General features: G+C 38.6%; 1 protein-coding gene across 7 annotated transcripts in view; it reads right to left on the minus strand.

Moving 5' to 3' along the window:
• The window catches only part of MYO18A (myosin XVIIIA), a 2,129,602-nt gene that overhangs the window by 950,186 nt on the left and 1,156,061 nt on the right, over positions 1 to 23,355 (minus strand). For all 7 annotated transcript variants that reach the window (XM_044054445.1, XM_044054444.1, XM_044054446.1 and 4 more), the window contains one exon: positions 6,307 to 6,448. In XM_044054445.1, the coding sequence (XP_043910380.1) occupies positions 6,307 to 6,448 (142 nt within the window). The remainder of the gene's footprint in view (positions 1 to 6,306; positions 6,449 to 23,355) is intronic.

Genomic DNA, 23,355 nt, shown 5'->3' on the forward strand with positions numbered 1-23,355 from the left:
TTAAGACTCGGATCTGAAACTCAAACAAGAAAATCTCAGGTGTCGACCAACTGGCACTTGCGAACTGCTTCTGCTTCGGGCACAGTGCCGCAAGAGAGACTGAAGAAAATGGCGTTGGCTGCTTCTTTTATACCCCTGACGACCTGACGTCAGGGAATGGGCGACAGCAGCTGACGCAGGACCCAAGAATTTGGAATTCAGGCCGGCTGAGGGCAACCTGCCAGCAGGATTACCCAAATGTAATGGACTGCAACAGTGAAACATGAAGAACATGAAGAAATCATCAGTAATGGAATATTTTCTTGAAGAAAAAGTGGTATCCAGGACTATATCGACAAAGGTCTTTTTCTATAGAGAATAGAGAGACTAGATTTCTGGTGGTTCAGTGAGATTTCACAGGCAGTTAAACAGCACATTATGTGATCCAAGGCTTCTAATAGCTCTTCATGGGACTGACTTGTATCAGGTAGTTGTCCAGATAGGGTAAGTGTGAATGTCTTTTAATCAGTGGTCGTAAAACACAGCTGCTAAGCATTTTGCAAATACTCTGGGAGTAGTAAATAGTTATAAAGGTAAGGACGTGAGGTAGAAATACTATGTCCCTGCAATAAATCTCAGAAATTTCTCTTCTTACCTGCAGACTGAGCTATATAGAGGAGCATCCTTCATGTTCTGGGAGACCACAGTGGCATCCAGTGAGACTAAGGGAAGGAGGGGATTGAAGAGTTAATATCACTACAAAGAATCTCTATCTTTGACAGATCTACAGTGGATTTGCAAGCCATGCCATTTCTGGAGACCAGAAAGCGTCTTGAATAAAACATTTCCACTTTTGGTCTAATGTAGAATATTAGGAAAGTAACTGGTGTATGGTTAGGCCCTGCTGGTCAACTGGTTTGGTGGTTTTGGTGTTGGTGGGGTCATCCCCATGAAGAAAGTAAAAAATATTAATTTCATTTCATCACCTGAGGCAATAAGTTCCCTGACTTGCACGTCTACTGTCAACTTGAATCACTTTCTCCTTAGATGGGAAGACCTCAGTCTTAACAGCTGTGGGGAAGACAAAAGGGAGATGGAAGAGATGCAACAGGATAGTCAGAGCTGAAAGGCAATCTCCAGTGACCTTTTTTAAAGGTCCTTTTCTGTTCAGCTTGGGACTGCGTTTGATACAAAGTCAGAAATATTCTGCAATAACAACCAGGCTTTGTCTCTTAAGCAGTGGCGTTAGAATATCAGACTTCTAATCTCGAAATACTGAAATGTCGAATTTCAGTTTTCGAAGTGCAGTCACGGTAACTGATAAATGCAGAAGGGTGTGTGTGTGTGTGTGTGTGTGTGTGTGTGTGTGTGTGTGTGTGTGTGTGTGTGTGTAATGGTGAGTTTAAGTGCACTCGGAGTTAGTATATATAAGTAGAGGGGTTTGAGGGGGCACAGCCCCCCATATGGGGGGTGCAGGGGGGCTTGCCCCCTGCTTTTAGCAAGTGTGTGTGTGTGTTAATTTTGTTGTGTTTGTGTTTTTTGTAGTGTCGTCAGGTAGGTGTATTTGTGTTTGTGTGGTGTAATGTTTTGTTTATGTGATGTTCGTGATTTGGAATTTCGTGGTTTTGAAGTTTCGATTTTTGATTTTTCAGCTTTATAGTCTCAAGATACTGAAATTCGATATTTCAGTATTTCGAGATTATAAAGTGAATCCATATATTTATTTATTTTTTTTAAAACAGTAAATTGCTGTTCAGTTACCATACCTTATATTTTGCATTTTTATAGTTTCCTGGCTGTTTGTGTGATTAATAGCTCCTCCATTTTGCTACACTGGGTGTTCTCCTTTGTTAATTCATTAGATAACAGCTCTATCTTAATAAACAAAGTGCTTTCCCATATGATTTCCCCACTTTTACATTCAATTTTACATGAAATTACAGCTTCAGTTGGTTTTCTAGTCTGGGTGTAAACTCTGAGCAGTAGTGATTACTCAGTGGCAGGGGACAATTTGCTGTTACGTCTGAGGGTGGACACTAATGGATGGAGTTCTAAATGCTTCCTTACTGGTCCTTTGTCTACTTAGCTTAAAACTGGATGTAAAAAGCTGTATTCAACAGATGTAGGCACTTTTAGTTTCAAACTCAATCTTAGGAACCTTAGTCAACTCCCCCCTTCCAGCTATATTTGTACAGATTGCAGCATTAAGCAGTGGTACATTACTGCCTATCTAAAAGACAATAAGAAAAGCAATCGAGACCAAATTAGTTACTGCCTACTTAGTTTTGGTGCTTGAACCAAATCTATTTTTACCCTAAACTAATACTGTAACTTGGAGCCAAAACACCACTGCCATTCCCTGTTCATCCAACAAACCAACCTTATTGCTAGGCTGGAACATAGAGTGCATATAGTTAACTTAGTGCTTAAGCCTTAATTTACATGCACTTCTTTTTTTAACTAATACTTTGACCCAGTAACAGAAACCAGTTATATTTTCTTGTCAAACACACCTCTTACCCTCTGTCAAGATGAAAGGTCTGCCAACTAGTCTACCTTCTGCTTCCAGCCTTATAGCACTTGATATACTCAGGCAATGTAAGAATTGCCCAGTGCTCAAAGAATATTCTCTCTTACTTAACTTGTCACTGTCTGTGATAAATGCAAGTTTCTTGACTAATTCTAGACCACATTTTTAAAAACAAACCCTTCTTGTGAGCATTACTTACCTACATTCATGTGAGCATCACTTGCCTACACCACACTCTACACATACCCACATTCTTATGCCTCAATAAGGCAAACAGCCCAGCTAAAACTAGGTTCAGAGATCTAAATCAACTGAAACAAATAAATAAGACAAAGAGGAGGGACAGATTTATCATGCATCACCTAACTGTTCTCTGGAATAAACTAAATCTCCAAATTAAGCAGTTTGACGCACTGGCTGCTTCTAAATCAGAGCTGGACAACTGGATTGTTATTCATAAAATTACCCCTGGTATGACTGGCCTGACCTAAAGGCAGGTATGGACAAGGTGGAAATAGTCTCATGGTTCAGTTGCCTCGTAATTCCTATGATATCAAGGAATTAAAGACAGACATCGTTAAGTGTGTACTGCCTTAACTTTCTCCATCAAATTTTTAACTACTTTCTGAGAGGGAGAAAGAAACATCAAATCACTACAGGCTGCACTGTAAGCCATGCATGATTTCAGAGCACAGTACTCGACGTAACACCCCTAGCACAGATGTTAAAGGAATCATTTACCTACGTTTGTTCACACTCAGTGTGGCTTGAGATTGTTTCAAAAGTCTTTATTTTAATGTTGCATCAAGAATCTCTTCCTTCCGACTTACAATTCATAATGTCCTAGTGATACTGCAACTTATAAATTAGGAAGTTGACCAGTTCAATGTCCACTGTAGTAGTAATAGTATAGATCGTTTTCACAAATCTTACAAAGACATGCCTCTCTATCACAGAGTAGCATTTTATTTTCTGGCATCAATTCAGAGCCTCTTGTTGAATCTAGAGTTATAGCCAATGGGTCTGACACAGGATTTCTGTAATAGTATTGGACCTGTCCTCTACACCGTAAAACCTATCTGGTTTCCTGGAAATCAGTGACTGTGACTCCAACTTAAGAGAGGCATCTTAAAATGGCTGAAAACTGAAAGGCAGGCAATAGACGTTGGCTACTCAATGCCAAAGAGCTCAAGAAATCACTTGTGGGAGTTGGAAAGCTATTAGGCTTCTCATTTAAAAGGTTCCTGCATTCAATCCACAATTTCCTAAAGCAACAACCTCCAGGAGTGAAACTGAAGACACCACTTCATCATCATCTGGGAATACAACTTGGAATATAAGAGAATCCTTCTCCTCGTCAATGTCCTTGTTAGATGTAGCTTATCAGAGGATTTGTATTCAAGTGTCAGCCGCCATACCAGAAGTAAATTCCTCTCCTGGTGGAGGCAAATATCCCTGATCATCAAAAACAGCTGGTGCTGAGATATCAGAACTTGGAGACACCATAAGGCTGAGCCTCAGGTCTACAGGGAAACAGAGGCCTTGTAATTCTGGCATTATAGGCATTAAAGATGAAATTGCTTCCTGGACAGGATCCACAGGCTTCTGTACCAAAGTAGTACATATATTTAAGGAAGAACAGTGGCCTCTAACAGCATGCACATTAAGCTGGCCTCTGCTGATGCTTGAGAACCAGCATCTAGCTGTGATGCAGAATTCAAATCTGGCAAGGTCTGGGAGGTCTGTAACACCAGTACCTCACTGCTGGCATTCAAAGGGCAATTACAGTTAGGGAAACAAAAGCAGGAAACATCAGTGCTGGGGTTGACACAGCTGTGCCTCTATGGGCCATCATCATCAGGCCATTGTGGGTCTGATGGGGTCTGTACAGCCTCACAGTCTCTGCTTGTAGAACCTTTTGTAGCTAATTCTTAAAGTATTATGATTTTATGCTAGCACTTAGAATGCTTGATCATAACTGCTAAAAGATTATTCTACCTCAGAGGAAAGGGCAGATGCCACTTTTCCTAAGGTTAAACTAACTTGTTTTATACTGTAAGAATGCCTTTAGGTTGTGAATCCTACAAAGCATGTTTCTTGTTAAGCCAAGCACAGTGTTTAGTCTTGTACTTTTGATGGTTCTCAACAAGACAAAATAAAAACAAAAGGTGATAATCATACAGTGGCATAACTATACCAAACAACATAACAAAATTCTACAAAAAGTAGGAACATTCCTAATCTGGGAATTTACTGCAGATCTGAATGCTGCCTAAAAAAACTGAAGGACAGCATTCAGACTATTCAAAGTGGCAAAAAAAATTAAAGATGGCGTGTGCTTTTCTTCCCTTTATAACATACATCTTATTGAGGTCTGTGACATGTGGAAGAGTCCAGAGCTCAATATGTGAGAATGTCCAAACCTCTGGACATCAGGTTAAATAACCTGACATTTGGCCACGGCATAATTACCACCCATTATAAATGTTAATTCAACAGTGATCTTTACAATGAACATCATTCTGTTTCTGAACTTAGAAGTGAAAATGTGATCAGCCCCACAGCTGCAGCAGTGCTATCCCAGCATTAAGATGCACTTAAATTCTACAGTACTGGTTCATACTACTAAAATGTGCGACTTTTTAAAGCTTTTTGAGTTATAAGAATCTCGTTTCTTATCACCACTAATTTTCACTAAACTAGTTAACAGAAAAAATAGCGGAAGTGTTTCACGTTTTCCCCTACAAGTGGCAATCAATACTGCTACACAAAGGCATATGTGGCTTGCAGTGTGCTTCAACTATACCAACAACATTAATACATCTTAAAAATAGATGTTTATCTTAATTTCAACTGTCATATGACTCAAGAACCTGTAATACATAGAAAGAGAACCCTGATGAAATCATTCATTCTCTAATACCAGCTTTATCCTATTCAGGTCTCTGGGGACCTTAAACTTATTTCAGAAAGCAATGGGCATAAAGTACTAAACTAATTCTGGATACTACACCAGTCCCCTGATGGTCACATGTATGTATAGATTTCTTAAATGTTGTTCTCTTACACAATCTTCCTGCCAGAGGAATGCTACTTGTAACTGCTTTGTGTTAACCATGTAGGTGCACTGACACAAAGGGCATTTTTTAGGCACAACTCTGGTCTCATAGAATGGCTCAAAGAGTTAATCAATATCTACTCACAAATCCATGTTATCTCTGAGGCACAGAGGGAAAAGGTTCTGACTACAACTGGTTTAGGTGCTGAAGGGGTTAAGTAGGGAGGTTGAAGAATGATGGCCTATTTGTCTCTCTCTGGGAAGAAGGGGAAGGATGCATTTCTCAGGGATGCGCATACAATTAATGCCATGTGCTAGAAACTGGAGAACATAGTGGTAAGTGTCTGCCTGTAAGGGGGCTGGCCCTTATGTGGGTTTACAGTCACATGCTGCATCGACTGCATGCCCACCACTTAAGCACTATCAGGTATGTATGGGGGAAACTGTAAGAATTAAAACATGAACCGCTCTGACTGCACCACAAGCAAGCTTTTGGATGGAAGTGTCATAGTTAAAGGTACAAAAGTTTGGCTAAGTGACACACCAAAAAATAAATTAACAACTCTACGCAAAAATGTAAATTACAGAAAATATAGCAGGATACAAATAAAACAAAAAATGAATACAAAATAATGGTTTCAGCACAGTACGTACTAAAGGGTACCATATGCAAAGTTCTCGGGTAAGCGACTCTATCGGGATAACACATGTAAGTCAGGGTACCAGTTATGTAATTTACCTTTCTTATCCCCTTCCAGTGGGCCATAATAACTGAAAAGCCGCTCCAGAAGACTATCTTCATTACCACCAGGTTGCAATGCTTCTTCTTCAAGCAACCAGAGAAGTCCCCGGGCTTCATCTGTCCGGGCCAATGTGCGTACCTGATCCAGAAGGAAACATGGAGATAAATTAATTTCAACAGTATTTGCTATACTACTGTTTTTATTCTGTGCATGCGTGCGTGCGCACACACATCCACACCCACACACACACACTCTTAACGTTAAGTGTCCTGATACTCATGCCTAAAATTAGAACTGAGCATTTACAGTCCATCTCTTAGCAGCAGCATTTAATTAGGAGCCATTCAATAAGGGTACTGAGCCTGTATACAAAGCTCTAGCTATCTGTATTTTAAAAGCAAATTAGAATCAGTAGAAGCTTCCTATTTCTAGGCTGCTGTCCTTGAACCTGAGCAATATGGTTCATTAAAACTGCTCTTCCACAACAAGGTCAGCACCTGTCACCAGGGACCAAGCAGCAGCCTAACACAGGTGTTTTATAATTCCAGCTGCAGCTCCACACTTCTCCTTGATTTGACAATACAAGATCTTCACATCATCAGCGCTTCAGGCTCACACATTTGCAGGGTCCCTACACAGGCAGTGATTCACACCTGTATCACACATCACAAATCTGGATGACAATACCAAGTAAATAGGTCAAGTGTATCTGCACTGACATCTATTAGCGAGAAATTATTTTACTGTATCTTGTGGGGTACTGCATGCTCATTTATAGTCACACAATGCCATTATACATTACATTTCACATGGAGTTTAAATTCAGAATATGACAAGCTTCATCTATTTTTTTTTTATTTTATTTTCTGTGAGTAGTAATAATCTGTGTTAACTTAAGCAACAGGCAGACAGATGCATGAAATCTGTGTGATACTGTCTTGCTGTTTCTGTTTAATAAACATTATCTGGACAATGCTGTTAAAATAAATAACTTAAAAAATCGAAGTATCTCATTTAGCTAGATGCACTTCTGTTTAATAGTGACTGTCCCTAGAGGGGCTTGGTATTATACAGCAAGTCAAACAAAACTGCAATGAACAAAATACCTTCATTAATGCATTATAAAATATGTATTATAAGAGAAAAATCATCAGATCAAATTAACTGGCACAACTCAGCAGGGCACAGATTTTCTCAATTGCCTTCTAAATATGTGGAAGGAGATGGATGCTTTGCAGAGTGGCTAGATACAATATCCAGGCAGACTAAAAACACCACATGTCAAATTTCAAAAGCAGCTGTATGCTCCTGTTTCTAAGAACATTGTGTGCAGGACTTCAGAAACATAGGCTCGATGCCCAAAAAAGCATGTTTCACAGTGTTAAAGAAGCAGGCAGTAAAACATAGAAGATGCAGCTATACATTATGTCCTGTAGTCCAGTGACTGATTCTCACACTATCCACCTGCATACCCTGCAACTTAGAAAAAAGACCCATGACAAAACATACTCCTGAATCATCCACGAAACAAAGTATGCATGTCTACTAAGCTTACCTGGTAACAAAATGAATAAAATGAACATAAAATACACTGAATGTTCACCCAACATCTTCAAAAATTGCTGTATTATTTTCAAAACATTATTAATGTAACAAAAAGGCAAGGTTTACCCATGTCATATATGTAACCTAAAGCCCAATATAATACAGGCTGCTATAACTTACCAAACAAAACATGAAAGTTATTTACACCACCTCAAAAGACAGCTTGAATAGTATTAGGGATATACAGTAGTACTTTTGGATTCATGTACAACTCTGTCGCCCTTCACTGCATCAAAAAGTCCATCCATTTTCTCTATTTCTTTTCATATAAGAGTACTGGAGCTTATCCTGGCAGGAAGCAGCCAAAAGGCCAGGAGCCAGCCCTGGATGGACGTCATCCCACCTCAGGCAGGACTTCAGATGTACACATACGCAACACACGCAAAGACACAGATGCACATGCATGTATATAGGGACAATTTAGTGTTGCCAATAAACCTGGCAGCATATCTTTGAAGTGCAGGAGGAAAGGGAAGTTCCTAATGGAAAACCATATAAAGCAAAAAAAAATGAGTAAACTACAGCAGGAAGAAGGCATACCAGATGAAAACTGAACAGGAGATCTAAGCACTATGAGATAGCATAACTGCACCACAACTCTGCCAACTTAAATCAACAAAAACTTAAAACAAATAAATTTAGCCCCACCATATGAAGCACTAGAGTTTATACATAAATTAAAAAGTGTTTAAAACTGTTTATGTCCACAGAAGTAATTACATTTAATCACATCATTAGACTGTTACATACATAAGCTGAGAGTTGTACAAACACCTGGATACTTACAACTTTCCAAGTGCACCCCACTCTAAAGGTTTATAGACCACACTTCTGAAAGTCATGAAAATATCAGCATTTTAATACTGACTTATCATCAGAATACCTGGGCTAATGCAATTCTCCTGAAAGCACAACATAGCAAATATGAAATATCATATCAAAGAAATTTGTTATTTTGTGACTTGTGACAAGAGGTCATTGATTTGGGGAAATAAGTACAGTACAATTATGAAAACTCAAGAAAGACAAGGCAAGAGATTTCAGTTTATACAATTATGGCAAAGTGAATTAAAATAGAAAATTAACTTTTGTAATGGGATATTTCAGTATTCGTGAGGTAGACTATGGGGGCTCTAATAAAAGTAGAATACGTAGAATCAGGGTGATAGCACTGAAAGAGGAAAAGAACATATTAAATCTTTTCCTAACAAATGCTGAAAAAATGGCAGGCTTAGAACAGTGAACATGTAAATGGTGTAATTTATGATGCCACAGAGTTACTAGATGGTACTGCAATGACAAAGAGTATGGTACATAAAACAGTTAATTTTAAATTAGAAATAATTATAATATCTGACAATGCAGTACAACAGCAACATTAAAGGTGCATCGAGAACCATGGGCTAGGCTTGTAAAGGCTCCAGGGCCAATAGCCTAGTACATACCTATGAACCTAAAAAGGTTATGAAAGGAAAGTTAAGATACATGAAGAAAAAAAAAGTAAACAGGAGCAGAAGATTAGCTAATACAAATAGAAAGGCATGCAGAGAAATGAGAAACAGAAATGAGGTGAGAAAGAACAGGATAAGCCAAGACAAAAAAAAAAAAAAAAAAACAGTTAAAGGCATTTAACAAGCTATGGCAAGTAAGGGGGGTGGGAAATGGAATGAAGGACAATGGAAATGTTTAGGTTTGTTAATGTTAGTTTGAAGATTATCTATTCCTCACTCTGAAGGCTCCCTTGAAACTGACTGCATCTACTGGTCTGCAGTCACGAGACTGCATACATGCTCACCACATCGAATCTAAACAAAGTGAAAGTTTTAAACCATGAGGAGTAGTTGTCTAATATTACATTTTTGCTAAGTTTAGCAGAAGCATTTCGGTATCAAGCGGGAATGGAAATCAATCTAGAAGACAAAAATCTGACAGCTAATGAATATGGCAAAAAGACAAAAGAATGGATATAAGGGAAATGATCAGATGAGAAGGAAAGAAAATTAAAAAAAATGACAAATATAGTGGCTAGTACAGATATCTCCTCGAACAACCTCATTTTGACCAAGATTTGATGCAGGACTGTTAGGGAGAGGTAAACTGAAACCAAAATATGAAAGGCTAATAAAGGCAGCCCAGGATAATGGACTACATAAATGCTGGTTTACAAAACCCATTGAAAAAGTGGGAGAAACAGACAAATGCAAGTTCTTTAAAAAAAAGAAATGGAAACAGTCACACATCTTGTTATTGGCAGAGGGTGTGTATACTGAAAGGCTTAATAATGTGGCAACATTGCTGCATTGAGGAATATGCAAACACTACACTATAGACGTTCTAAGAAGCACCGGAAACATGAATGACAAAATATTATAGATAACGATGTTTATAGTACACGGGATTACCCATTATCAACAGTTCCAAAAAAAAGAATAGATGCTATAAAACCAGACATAGCAGTCAATGAAAAAAAGACAGAAGTAGCACTGATCACTGAAACTGTTACACATAGTGATAACAGTGCTTATGTACAGAGAAAGTCATAAAATACCAGGATTTGCAAGGAGCAATGACAGAAATGTGGAAGAAAGACACCTAGAAAACTCTAATGGCAGTAGGAGGGACAGGTCTAATAAAAAATAATCTACAGTTGTACTTAAATATTCTACCAATACATATAACTCTACATGATTTGCAGATGATGACTCTGGACACATTGCTGGTGCTGAGAAGAGCACTCCTGGCTAACATTAAAAACTGAAACAATACTAATTACAAGACCTCTAATCATACACTGACTTGGGAATAGGGTCCATTCCCATTGTGGTATTAGAACCCCAAAATACTTCAGGAATTAAACCGAGAGAGAACACGGATTAACACCTTGGGGTAATAGGAATGCAGGGATATCACATGGGATTGCTGAAAACACACAGTAACATTCTTTGCTTTGGTATTCACAGAACATAGAGATGTAGATGGTTCCAGCATGTAAGGATATGACAGGAAAAGAAAAAAAAAATGAATGAATGGAAAAGAGAGAAAGTGATAAAAGAATTACGAGATCTAATTGGTGACAAGGTACAAGACCCCAAATAATTTACTTCCAACAATGTTGAAGGAAGTGATCAAAGTGATCATTAAAACGGTGGCTTAATCACGCAGTTTTTCTTCAGAAAACAAATGTGTCAGACCGAGATGACAGTAGTCATAAAATGAATTGATCTTTCAGAGAGCTTTATGCAAAGACAATGGTTGAGAAGTCATCTGTGAGGAATCTATTTTTGGTATCACTCTTTCAGTTTCCCGTTCTAGGGAATGGAAGCATGTAGCACCCACCAGAGCTCACACTCAAGCTCCCTAGCTGTCCATGGAACTCGAATAGCACAACTACAGAAAAATATAAAAATTATGAGCTTGACATATTTACTGGAATACCTATCTTCCAAGAAGGTTGAATGTCAATCCAAAAAACAAAAGATAATGTGATATAACAGGTACCCATTGCAAAGCTCCCTCAAAGATCAAATTAAAAGATGAGTAGCAATATACATATATTAATGTACTCAAAATTGCCCACTGTGTGGGTAATGGCTGAGAACAATTTGTAGTAGTAGTACCAAAATAATATACCAGGCAGTCATTAGCCAAAGATGCTCAGAAAGTGGAATCCTGAAGCCACACGTAGGAGATTTGATGTCTGAAATCAGAGTACAAGCAATAATGCTTGGTAAAGTTAAAATAATGACTAAGTGGACATCTTCAAAGAGAGTTCACTACAACAGTAAATCATAACATTTGGGTTCAACCTAAACTTTGTATTTATTTATTGACATTTGTTAACTGGGCTTGTGGCCTATTTTCAGTGGAGACCCGAGGAGAAAAGCTCCAGTAATACATTTTAAAACAAGTACAATTTTAAACAATATTGATATAATAACAGTTATAGCAAAACAATTCACATATGTTGGGTTACATGCATAAAGTTAAAGTTGCATTAAAAAGAAGCTAAGTAACAATTTTACATTGATATAGTTCAATAAGTCAACAGTAAACATTTTTTGTTTGCATAAAATTGTGCAAATGCATAGTAGACACATTGGAGAAAGAGGTGTAATGAGGTACTAAGTATGGTCCTTTTGAGGGTACATAAAGGGAAGGAAAGACTAGGTAGCATCATGGCAAGGGCAGGTTCTGGAATTGAGAAAATAAGCTTTTAGCTAAGCTAAGTTTAGCAGAAGCATTTCGGTATCAAGCGGGAATGGAAATCAATCTGGAATTGAGAATCCAAGCAATAATGCTTGGTAAAGTTAAAATAATGACTAAGTGGACATCTTCAAAGAGAGTTCACTACAACAGTAAATCATAACATTCGGGTTCAACCTAAACCTTGTATTTATTTATTTATTTATTCTAAAGTACTTCCCACTTTGTAGTGTATTGCAAAGGTGTGCACAGATATCCATGTGGCAGCCTCTAAGACGTATTGTGCAGAAACACTTCTAAAGCAGTAGACATTGGTGCTATTCTAGTAGACTATAACACCTTCCAAATGTTTACGCAGTTTACCACAGCAAAAGGCAATACAGAGGGCCAGACATGTTGAGATTCCTCTCCATTCTTACAGAATACAAGTTGATCCATTTTGCTAAATGAATGAAATCCCTAGTGAAATTATATGCCTGCTGCTCTCTTATTTTTCCTAAATGTTACATTCCAGTATCATTTCCACTACATAATGATTTTCAAAATTGCAAGAACTGCATTAGTGTATGCATGAAAATGAGATGGCTAAGAACATCTTGCACCAAAAAATGGTAAACTAAAAGCAGGTAAAAAAAAGTATGATCTGCTGTTGCAATAGTCCTCCCCAAATAAAATAATCTAATCCAGATTTCTGAAGTCATCCATCCCTCATGGGTAAAATCCGATCTGTAAAGAAAAGCGAGCAGAGAAAGGTGAATAGACTAAGTCGGGGGAATTCACCAAAACTACTTTTAGATGAAAAAGTGGATTTGCCTTGAGGAACACCTGATCCTTGTGAAAGACGAAAAAAGGGTTTCCTACAAATTGTAGCCTAAAGCTCTGTGACCCTGTGGGAAGTGGTCGCCATCACAAAAAAACAAAAACATTAATTAATTCATTCTCCTATTATCCCTCTTAATCCAGTTCAATGTTAAGGGGGAATCTATGCCAACATTCATTGGGCAAAATGAAGAAAGAATGCTGGACACAGTACCATCCTGTTGCAGGATGCTCACACTTAATTCCTCTTACATGACATACACACCTACAGGCTATCTAGGGGAAAATCACTTCGAGGATATGGGAGAAACTGGAGTTCCTAGGAAAAAACTATAAAACAGACACAGGAAATAGGTTCATAGGTAAGTACTAGGCTATCTGCCCGAGGGCATCTATAAACCTAGCCAGAATGTGTTGGCTTTTGCCGCCCCCTTAGGTTAGTTCCCTGTGTCTCTGTCCAGCAGAGCCATTAGTTCCTTGTGCCTCTGTCCAGCAGAGGCACTGCAGTGATCCCCGGGGTAAATTTTCTGTTTCCCATCCACTCGTCGCTTGAAGAGTGTTAGTGAGGGGCTCTTTCTAATGTAGATTGGAATCCTGTTCCAAAGCATGGGGAGTCTCTGGGACAGGAATCTATCCCTCCAGTATGTCCTATTTATCGTTGTGGTAAGGTTTAGATCCCCTAGAGCGTGCGGCTCTCAGGGATTTGTTTTTTTAGGTGGAGCATGTCCATCAATTCTGGGTTGGACATGGCCTTGTATGTCAGCTAGAGATCACCTCTGAGTAAGCGGTATGCAACCAAGTACAGCTGGAGTTTCTTCAGTCGGGCTGCATAGGGCATCTGTTTGAGGCCAGTAATCCTCTTGGTGAGGTACTTCTGTGGTCTTTCCAGCTGTTGCAGGTGTCTTGTAAGGTACATCCCAAATGCGGCATTGTACTCTGAGTAGTCTGATGAGTGATGAGTAGAGGGGCACAATAACCTCTTTTGTTCTAGATGCGAACCCTTTTGTGATTAGGTGGGCCACATAGAAGGAAATACATCCATACTGTGCAAAGAAAGTAAGCACAGTAAAAACGCCATTCCACAAAAGAAACATTTCAAATCCACTTAACTGGTTGGTTTGAAAGAGGGATAAACAATCATGTGAATCACAAAAATTCAAGTTCCATGGAGAAATGAAGTTCTTTAAAAGTAGGGATATGATGCACCTTGACACATCCATGCTGGCAACACTTCTGACATCTTCTAGGCTGTGGTGCTCAGAGATGGAGAAAACATGCCCCTTGTCTGTAAGTAACGATGTAACAAAACAAACTGCTGTCTAAGAGAAGCAATAATCCCTTGCAGGCTCAATGACTGAGGTGAGGGAGGATGCTTCTCTCTCCAGATGAAGAGCATCTTCCATTCTGCACAGTAAGCCTCTCTATCAGAAAGACTATAACCTCATCCAGATATTTTGATAGGGCCTATTTGAGCAAGCAGCCTCAACAGTCTATGAGGACTTCCTTATGTTCCAAAAAATACTTAGGGTGCCAGGGACTTCAGAACTTAAAGTCATGCCCTTTCAGCTACCGCAGAGTGAAGAGATGAATTTTAATTGTCTTCTCTGAATTTCAACAGAAGGCACAAAATGAGTGGTAAAGGTGGAATTATATACATGACTTCCCCCTACCACTGAAAGTGAGATTACATCTATAGCCCACTCCTCTCTACCATTCTACAGGAAGAAAGGGAAAAATTAATTATTCCTTTATGGAAAACGGTTTGCAGAAAGTAAATAAGACCTAAAAACTAAGGTCTATTAAGAAAGTTCATGTGATACAACGGAAATAAATAACGTATACTATCGTGCAGCTAAACTATTAAAGTGTTACCACCAAAATGTGGAAAGAATACAAAGGAAAATATGAGAGGAAATGGGCAGAAAAGTCAACAAATATAGTGACACAGGGATAGATAAGGAGAGGTGAAATTAAAAAAAATGGAGAATCAATTGCACATCTTTTTGCTGAATGTAACACAGGTCTGTAAACTAAAAGGCAAAATAATGTGGCAAAACTGTTGCAATGAGGACTGTGCAAACACTACAATACAGAAGTAGCGAAGGAGCATTGGAAACATGAACCACAAAGCATTATAGAGAATGAGGAAGTACATCAGATGGGATCACCCATTACCAACATTTCAGAAAATAGATGCGAGAAAGCCAGATATAGTAGTTCAAAAGATAGAAAACAAAAAATTGCATTGATCATAGAAATTGCTACACCCAGTGAATACAGTATCTTATGTACACAGAGACAGAAAAACAAAGTACCAGGATTTGCAAGCATATATTAGAGGAATGTGGAAGAAAGACACCCAGACGGTTTCAATAGCTGTACAAGCAACAGGACTAAAAGAATTTATAATCCTACTTAAACATGCTACCCATATATGGTAACTCTGTATAAACTGCAGAAGGAAGTAAGTCTGGGTACACTGCAGGAACTAAGAACAGCACTTTTGGCTAACATCAAAGACTGAAACAATACTGAATTCATGAACTTTAATTATGCTTTGACTTTGAAATGGGGTCATTAATTATGCCCTGACTTAGGAATGAGGTCCATTCCCATTAAGATAAGTTAAAAACTTAAGCATTTGGAGAAATTAAACCAGGAGTCAACTCCATAATCTCAAGGGCCCTCTACCAAGGCAGGAATTGAGCCATTGGAGACTATGCAAGTGCAGCACACAGCATCTTTCAAGTTTATTAGGACCCCCCCCCCAACAAGAGTACCTGCAAAGGCCAACAAAGAGGAAGTTCACTGACACAGTCACTAGCAGCAACTTGTCCAGGTTTGGGAACACTAGAAGGCCTCTCTCTCCTGGAAATCTACAATCACTGAAGTGAAAATATTGGTGAACACTCTAGCAGTACCTAACAGGTTAAATGCAGCACCTTGTATGTGAAATGGCACTGATCTAAGGTGAAAAAAGGAATATCCAACAGGATTCCCATACACTTATGGTCCTAAAGTTGTCCTTCACATGCAGCAACACCATCCAGGCCTCTTGAAGGTGCAGGAAATAGAAGCAAGCCTTCCTGAAATTTCACAATCTAGAACTAAACAATAAACAAGCTGATGTTGCCAAGATCTAGAAAAGGAAAGTCATAACCTTATTAGGAATATGGAAGAGCAGAGAATAAAAAAAAAATTTTTACTACAGGAAGAGGAGGTCCTAAAGGACTTTGGAGTTGAAGAGGCTAATACTTTTGCTGGAGATCCAGTGTAACCAACTAGCCTTTAAGGAAATTTTCATTGGAGAAGTACCCAAGAATTCTAACACTTGCTATCATAACCAAAATATTTCTGTCTTTTATGACGGATCTTCAAGCTGTAGCAAATTTGGACAATTACACTTCCACAAGCAGTTCTGCAGAGTAAGAAAGTAGCCAGGAAAGTGGTACAGTTCCTTGCAAAGTCTTCCTCCTGGAAAATGTAGACCTTAGGCCTAGAGAAGGCAAGACTCAGAGCATTTCTCAGTCTGGGAGAATGTCTCTTTCCTTTTGAGGCTCTCAGCTGGTATAAAAAAGAAGGCAGCTAGGGAGGGTGTCACGCAGATTATCCAGGTGACTAATAACTCCTCCCTCCTCTACAGGTCTTTTGATAGTATCTTAAAAATCCTGAACAAAGAGAAGTTCCACCTGGAAAGAGTCATGTAGAATAGCTTACATTCCTTGAAAGCGAGATAAATTTGGATCATATGCATGTCAGATGCCACTGTCAGTACAGCCAAAAGTATAATAGGCAATGTGAAAAAATACTGATTAAACCACTGTACTGGTTTAGATTCTCCACATTTCAAGAAGCAGAGAGCTCTGTTAAGTTTTTCACAGCCCGAACTACCACAGAAGACTGTAAACAGTACAGATGGGAACAGTGAGACAGACTAGCCAAGGTGTTGAGGCCTGCAGCAACAGATGTAAAACACCTGCCATTCATTCTTTTAGAAGCAAGATAGCCATGTGCATGGTCTGTGGACCTGGTGCTGTGTAGGTTAAGCCACATAAGAATTAGTCCTTGCATGATTAGATAAAATGGCACTCAGCTCCTCTGTAGGGTTACATAGGGTACACACATTTACAGGAGGTGAAAGGCCACAACCTGAATGCACCCTGGCCATGAGTACAACATTTGTAACAAAAGGTCCAGGAAGGGGGTGGGGTGAGGATTGACAGAAGGATCCTAATACTTCTTCTCAAACATTGGTTTAGACTGTTATGGAGAAAAGCCAGAGGAACTACAGGCCTAAACAAAGAGGACCTCATCACTTAAATGTTTCTCCAAAGGAAGGGGCATTTAGGTAATAGCTAGAGGGAGGGGAATATATCATTACCCTTGTCAATCTCAAGTAAAAGGACTTTAGTCTTCTCAGATTCCCCTGCCCAGGAGGACTCGCAGGAGAGGGACAGACGCCAACCACCTCAACATAGCTGTAATTAAGTGTGGCCTGTACTCAATTCTACTGCAGCATTAATACACCAAGATACGTGCCAGGCAATAGGCCCTAGTATAACAGGTAGCACATACCAGAGGCGGTGCAGGTGCATACAAGGCCTATAAACAGCCTTACACTGGCGTCAAGTTGTACTCCTTAACAGTATGTAGGCACATGCGCTTCAATAACATCCCACTGTATAACCAAATGTTACATATAAATGCAGCAGCTCTCTGGGAGCAAACTAAAACAAACTAGAAGCAAGTGTACAGTGAGTGCATTTTCAAGTTTCAGCTGAGTTTAATTTTCGAGCACCATCTGAGAAACATCTTGGGGAGGCAAGGACCTAGTCTGAATCAGCAAATCAACTGAAATGTGCACTGGCAGTCAGAGAATTGTATCTCCTCTGCTATTTGTTGGTCTTCAGCATAGCCGGTTTTAGGCACCAGGCTGGGGCCCCTCCTGGGGGCCCCCAACCACTGCAACTTATGTTATCTTGATATTTTGTAACATGTCTGTCAAACTAACAAAAGCTAGCACAGCAAGCTTGTATACTTAAACCAGGTAAGTAACAATAACTCGTATTTATCTCCTTCAAAATTCAAAGATCTTTAGTTACAGTAATAGTATTTTGTCAAGTAACAAGCTCTACAATTTCATTAAATATTTTACCAATGATATAATGCTCCAGCCTAGTTAAGCCCTTTTGGTGGACATCCTCTTCACTAAAATTAACAACATAGCCAGCTTTAGGTACCTGCAATAACTGTGGCTGCAGGGGGCCCCTTAATCCTCATTGACTGTGTGGGGGGCCCACAAAAGCTGCTGTTGGTTGGGGAAAAATGAGGAGAAAAAATGTATTAATTTTCAATTACACTCTTTCACCTGAACAGGACTGTAATATAACCCTGTTAGGACAAAGCTGTAATGAGCATAAGCAAAGTAAGCACTAGCGAGATCAGCAGCCCAGGGTGACCGATCTCAGTGCAAACTGTGGAGTTTAAGAAGAGCTGATGCTTCTAATCTTCAGGGATGGTTTCTTTTTCAGGGCTTTTATACATACTGGCAGAACAACTGATACTATAACTCTCAACGTCTTTGCTGAAGAATTCTGTTCAGTGATAAAAATAATAGCATAATAAAGTCTCAAAATGAGGAACACATTTTATATATTACTCTAATTCACTTTGAAAAAGTTAATAGAATAACACATTTGCATCAACATGCAATTTTTAGACAATAAGTGTAAAACTATGATTACTTGATTTAGTATGACAGAGTAAAATTATGAGACAAAATCAGGAATATCTGTGAAATCAGGAATAGTGATAGGTATTAATTTAGTACTTACTGAGGTAAATAAAACTGTCTTATCCCTGTTACTGTTTGATGACTGCTAAACAGCAGTCACTGATCTTGTGTAGCAGTACTAGTGTTGTACAATGTACTTGCTGAAATAAGTACAAAATTAATATTGCTGTGATGTGTGTGTGTGTGTGTGTGTGTGTGTGTGTGTGTGTGTGTGTGTGTGTGTGTGTGTGTGTGTGTGTGTGTGTGTGTGTTATCAATGCACACATCCAATAATGCCAGAACACACATGTTATTCTTCTGGGTATCAATAAAAATGTAGCTAACAAGCTAACAACTGATTATATTTCAAAAGTAAGGCATAATGTATGTCATAGGCATTCGGACACTTAGGTCTTCTAGGTATTAGGTGGCCTCCACTCCCTAGACTGTATAAATAGATACAGGGAGCTCCCTTAATCATCATTGACTGTGGGGACCCCAAAAAGCTGTTTCTGGTTGAGGAAAAATGAGAAGAAAAAAATGCTTTCATTTTCTGACTGCACTCTTTAGCCTGGATGGAGTTATTATATGACCCTGTTAGGATAAAACTGATAATAGCCTCTGTCCTCAACCACAAACATTCTAAAACATCCCTGCTCAGATGTTTGTGTACAGAAACTTACTATAGGTTATGTGGGTGTTGGGGCTTGTGTAGTCATCATTTCCTTTACTTTTCTAACAGACCTCAGAGACATACAAAGAAGGTTACTTTAGCTCCTGTAGGGGCAGTGTACTGCCCGGTAGCAGCAAAGTAGAATACATTATTGCAATCATTATTTATTTTCACTTTCCTCACTATCAAACATCAGGCACATATACAGCTGGTTGCCTTTGGGGTTAGAATCGAGTTAGTAGGCATGCTATATATATGTATTTCAGCAGTCACTTGAAATATATGACTGTGGCCATTTGAACATCTGCTTTCATCCCAATCTAACACCAGAGGGTTGCATAGGCAGTGACTGTCTTTTGGGAGGATTAGTGATGCAGACAATATTCCCATACAGGATCTGTGTATCCTCACAATTGACTTTTAATTTACTTGGAGCTCCTATTTTTGTCAGCTTTGAATTTTAAGTCTTTGGTACATTTTATGTCTTCATTGAAAGAAAAAAAGACTGAAATTCTTTTTTCTTACTCACAATTTTTGTTTAGGCCACTTTTGGATTAAAAGGTTGGGAAATGCTCTAGCTTCTGGGGGCAGCGGCTTAATGGAGTTATTTCCTAAATGGTTATTAGTATGCTAACTTGGTCAAGAAAGTATATCGAAAAGACAGAAGGAAAACTAAAGCTGATAAGCAACATTGAATTTCTTTCCTTAATCATCATTTCTGTTCAAGCCATCATTGGGTAAAAAGAAAAAAAAATAACTTAAAAAGCACTTTAGAGCATAAATAAAGTTATGGCTTCTTGAAAAAGCTGAAGAAAAAAGGTAAAATGTGAGAAATGGAAGAAAAAAAGTAATGTGCATAAGTGGGAAGCCCAACATGGGAAAACAGAGGGGAACTCTGGAGGGTGGGTGTGTTTTTTTTTTTTTTTTTGGTGGGGGCTGAAACAGTAACCAGTGCCTAGGGTTCCATTGCATATTAGTTATGTCCTGTAGATAGAGTTGTTGTAATGTATCCTTGTTACACCTAAATAGCAGTAACTGTAAATGTCCCTTTGTGAGATGGGCCAACATAGTGTGGTATTTATGCCTGTTGTAATAAGATCATTGTAGCTACAGGTCAGTCTGTGTGTACTACTTCTAAAAGCCTGCAGCATGAACTAAAAAGATGGATAGAAGTAGTGGCAGTGACAGGCTGATACTTAGACTGAAAGTGGCCAGGGGGCCCCCAACTTGACATTTGCTGGGGGCCCCCAAAATGCTAACACCGGCCCTGGTCTTCAGCTCACAACAGATGAGAGTTCAATCTTTGCTAGCTGGTGAAAATGCAGTCTCCAGCACCTGGGTCACAATCTACTCAAAGTCAGTGAAGATGGAGGTGGCAGACCTGTGTCTATAGGAATAAACCAAATGTCACGCAAGGTGGACTCTAGTGCACGGCTCCACGAGAAACATATAAAAAAACAAAAATGATCCAGCACAAAGGAGAAAAGTGCCTAAATCAATTTATTTGTGGCAATTATAGAAACATCATACTCAATATTACTGCAAACCGGTTTCGGCTATATATCCAGCCTTCCTCAGTGCAAAAATAAAAGTCTAGATTACACATCCTGGTATCTTCTGAATAAACCAAATGTCACACAAGGTGGACTTCTAGTGCACGGATCCACGAGAAACATATAAAAAAAACAAAAACGATCCAGCACTGCAAACCGAAGATACCAGGATGTGTAATCTAGACTTTTATTTTTGCACTGAGGAAGGCTGGATATATAGCCGAAACCGGTTTGCAGTAATATTGAGTATGATGTTTCTATAATTGCCACAAATAAATTGATTTAGGCACTTTTCTCCTTTGTGCTGAATTGTTTTTGGTTTTTTAGACCTGTGTCTATGCCATAGAACCAAATAGGGTGTGAAACAAAAGTTAGATTACCCTACCTAACACACGCAATACTACAGGTCTAATTAAGCCAATGCATCAGCATAACTTCCAAAGGTAGACGAACTGTCCCTGCTGCAATTTACTACATTACTTCTGACATACTAGTCTTTTCTTTTAATAAGCATTTAGTAGAGTTACAATTAAACACAATCTGATGCTTATTCAGACACAACTCACTGCCAAATATGCTGCTTCCAGGCACCTTAAAAACGCATGCTGGGTCTGTTTTTTTTTTGGATTTAATGATTCTCTGGGATAAGTACAGTTACCATTTCCCTCTACTGGGTCACAGAGTATTTTGGGATTACCTGACCATAACTTGCTGGAATGGGCACTATAAGACGATCAACACAGTACAGATGAATCATGCAATTTACCCAGGTATGACATTTCAAGGGCAAATTAGACCATGTTATGTGAAGCCAGAGTGACCACTTGCTATCAAGATATATATATATATATATATATATATATATATATATATATATATATATATATATATATATATCTCCTTTTCCTCACTGTAGTGCAACCCTGAAGTTAGAATATATAGTTGGGGGGGGCATAGCCCCCAAAGTAGTTTGGTTTTATTGAACAATATAAAAGTAAACCAGAGATTATAAAATCAAACATATATATATATATATATATATATATAAATATATATATTCTTTTGTAGCCATAAATCTTTCTTCCCTCAAATCCCTACCCCAGAGCACAAACACTGCACAGCGAACAGGTAATATTTACAGTGAAATTATTATGTAATAATGTGCAAGGTGAATCTTGAAAAAAAAACAAGCAAAACAGGAAGAGAGCATGTGATGCTAGTACCACTGCCTTGCTGTACTACCTGTTAACATTTACAACACACTGAACTGATAACCTGGGTCTGAAAATTCAGTGCTTTGTTTTACTGCAGATGAAGGGGCCAGCTAATCTGTGTTGTTACAAAGGAAGGCAACATAAAAATAGACGTTGTCATAAGTCAAAGACTAGAATTGCAGTTCAACACATTACAAACTCCCACTTTTGTCTAAAAACAGGATAAAAGGGAAAATAGAAAGAAATAGGCAGACATAAAGACCAGTTTACTCTGACCCTAAACACATTGTGGATAAGTGTTAACCTATGAAGGACCCTGTAACAAATAAATGGTGCAAAACCATAAGGGAGAGTCTTCAATTAAATAAGTTCTGGGCTGAGAGAGTCAGAAAACAACAGGCTTGAACAGCCAAAGAAGGGACAAGTTTAAAGGAAAAATAAAAACTACACTGAAGACTATTACACTTGTATCAGGAATGCATTAATACTAATGAAGAATGCCAGTAGCATTTTGAGGACATTAAATGACAACTAATGATGCTTTAAAATCACAGTGAACTTGAAGTAAATGAGCAGCTGGTGTCCCACAGCTACCTCTTTCTCCTGAAATGTCATTGTTTTATTTCATTCATTCTTTCATTTTATTGTAATTCCAACAGAACAGAACTATCATTAGTCACACACATCTGACAGTTGAGGTTTAAAATGTACAGCAGTAGCAGCAACAAAAATCAAGTCGCTTCTCAACTGCATGTGCAACAAACGCCAAGCAGGTGCTTCTGTATGGGTGAACGGTGAGGACAAGTTTCTGAATAACATGTAGCTGAAACATTTTCATGGTCTTGGTTGATAAAAACAATCCACTCAGTTCACTGGTATATCAAGATCATCTACCCCTTCAGGGAATAAAGGAGCAGTCTGCAAGCATGCATTCTTTTACATGAATTTTCCTTTTCTCTTCTCTTAGAACATAAGGACCAAAATGATCTTCAAGAGGAGAATTCCATTAGTACCCTTTTACCCAGTTTTAGTATCCTCTTTGGAAGACAGTGATCAGTATAAAAAAATCCTGTCTTTTATACTTTGTATGTTTTGCAAAATACTTTGTGCCCCTTTCCATACAACAAAATCAAGCATAAAAGTTTGCTAATGTTTGATGCAAATCCATTACTTCTGGTTCCTTATGCAAAAACTTCTCAATACAA

Source organism: Protopterus annectens, chromosome 13.part0 (genome assembly GCF_019279795.1).
Source record: "Protopterus annectens isolate FY-2018-M chromosome 13.part0, PAN1.0, whole genome shotgun sequence".
Lineage (NCBI taxonomy): Eukaryota > Metazoa > Chordata > Ceratodontiformes > Protopteridae > Protopterus > Protopterus annectens.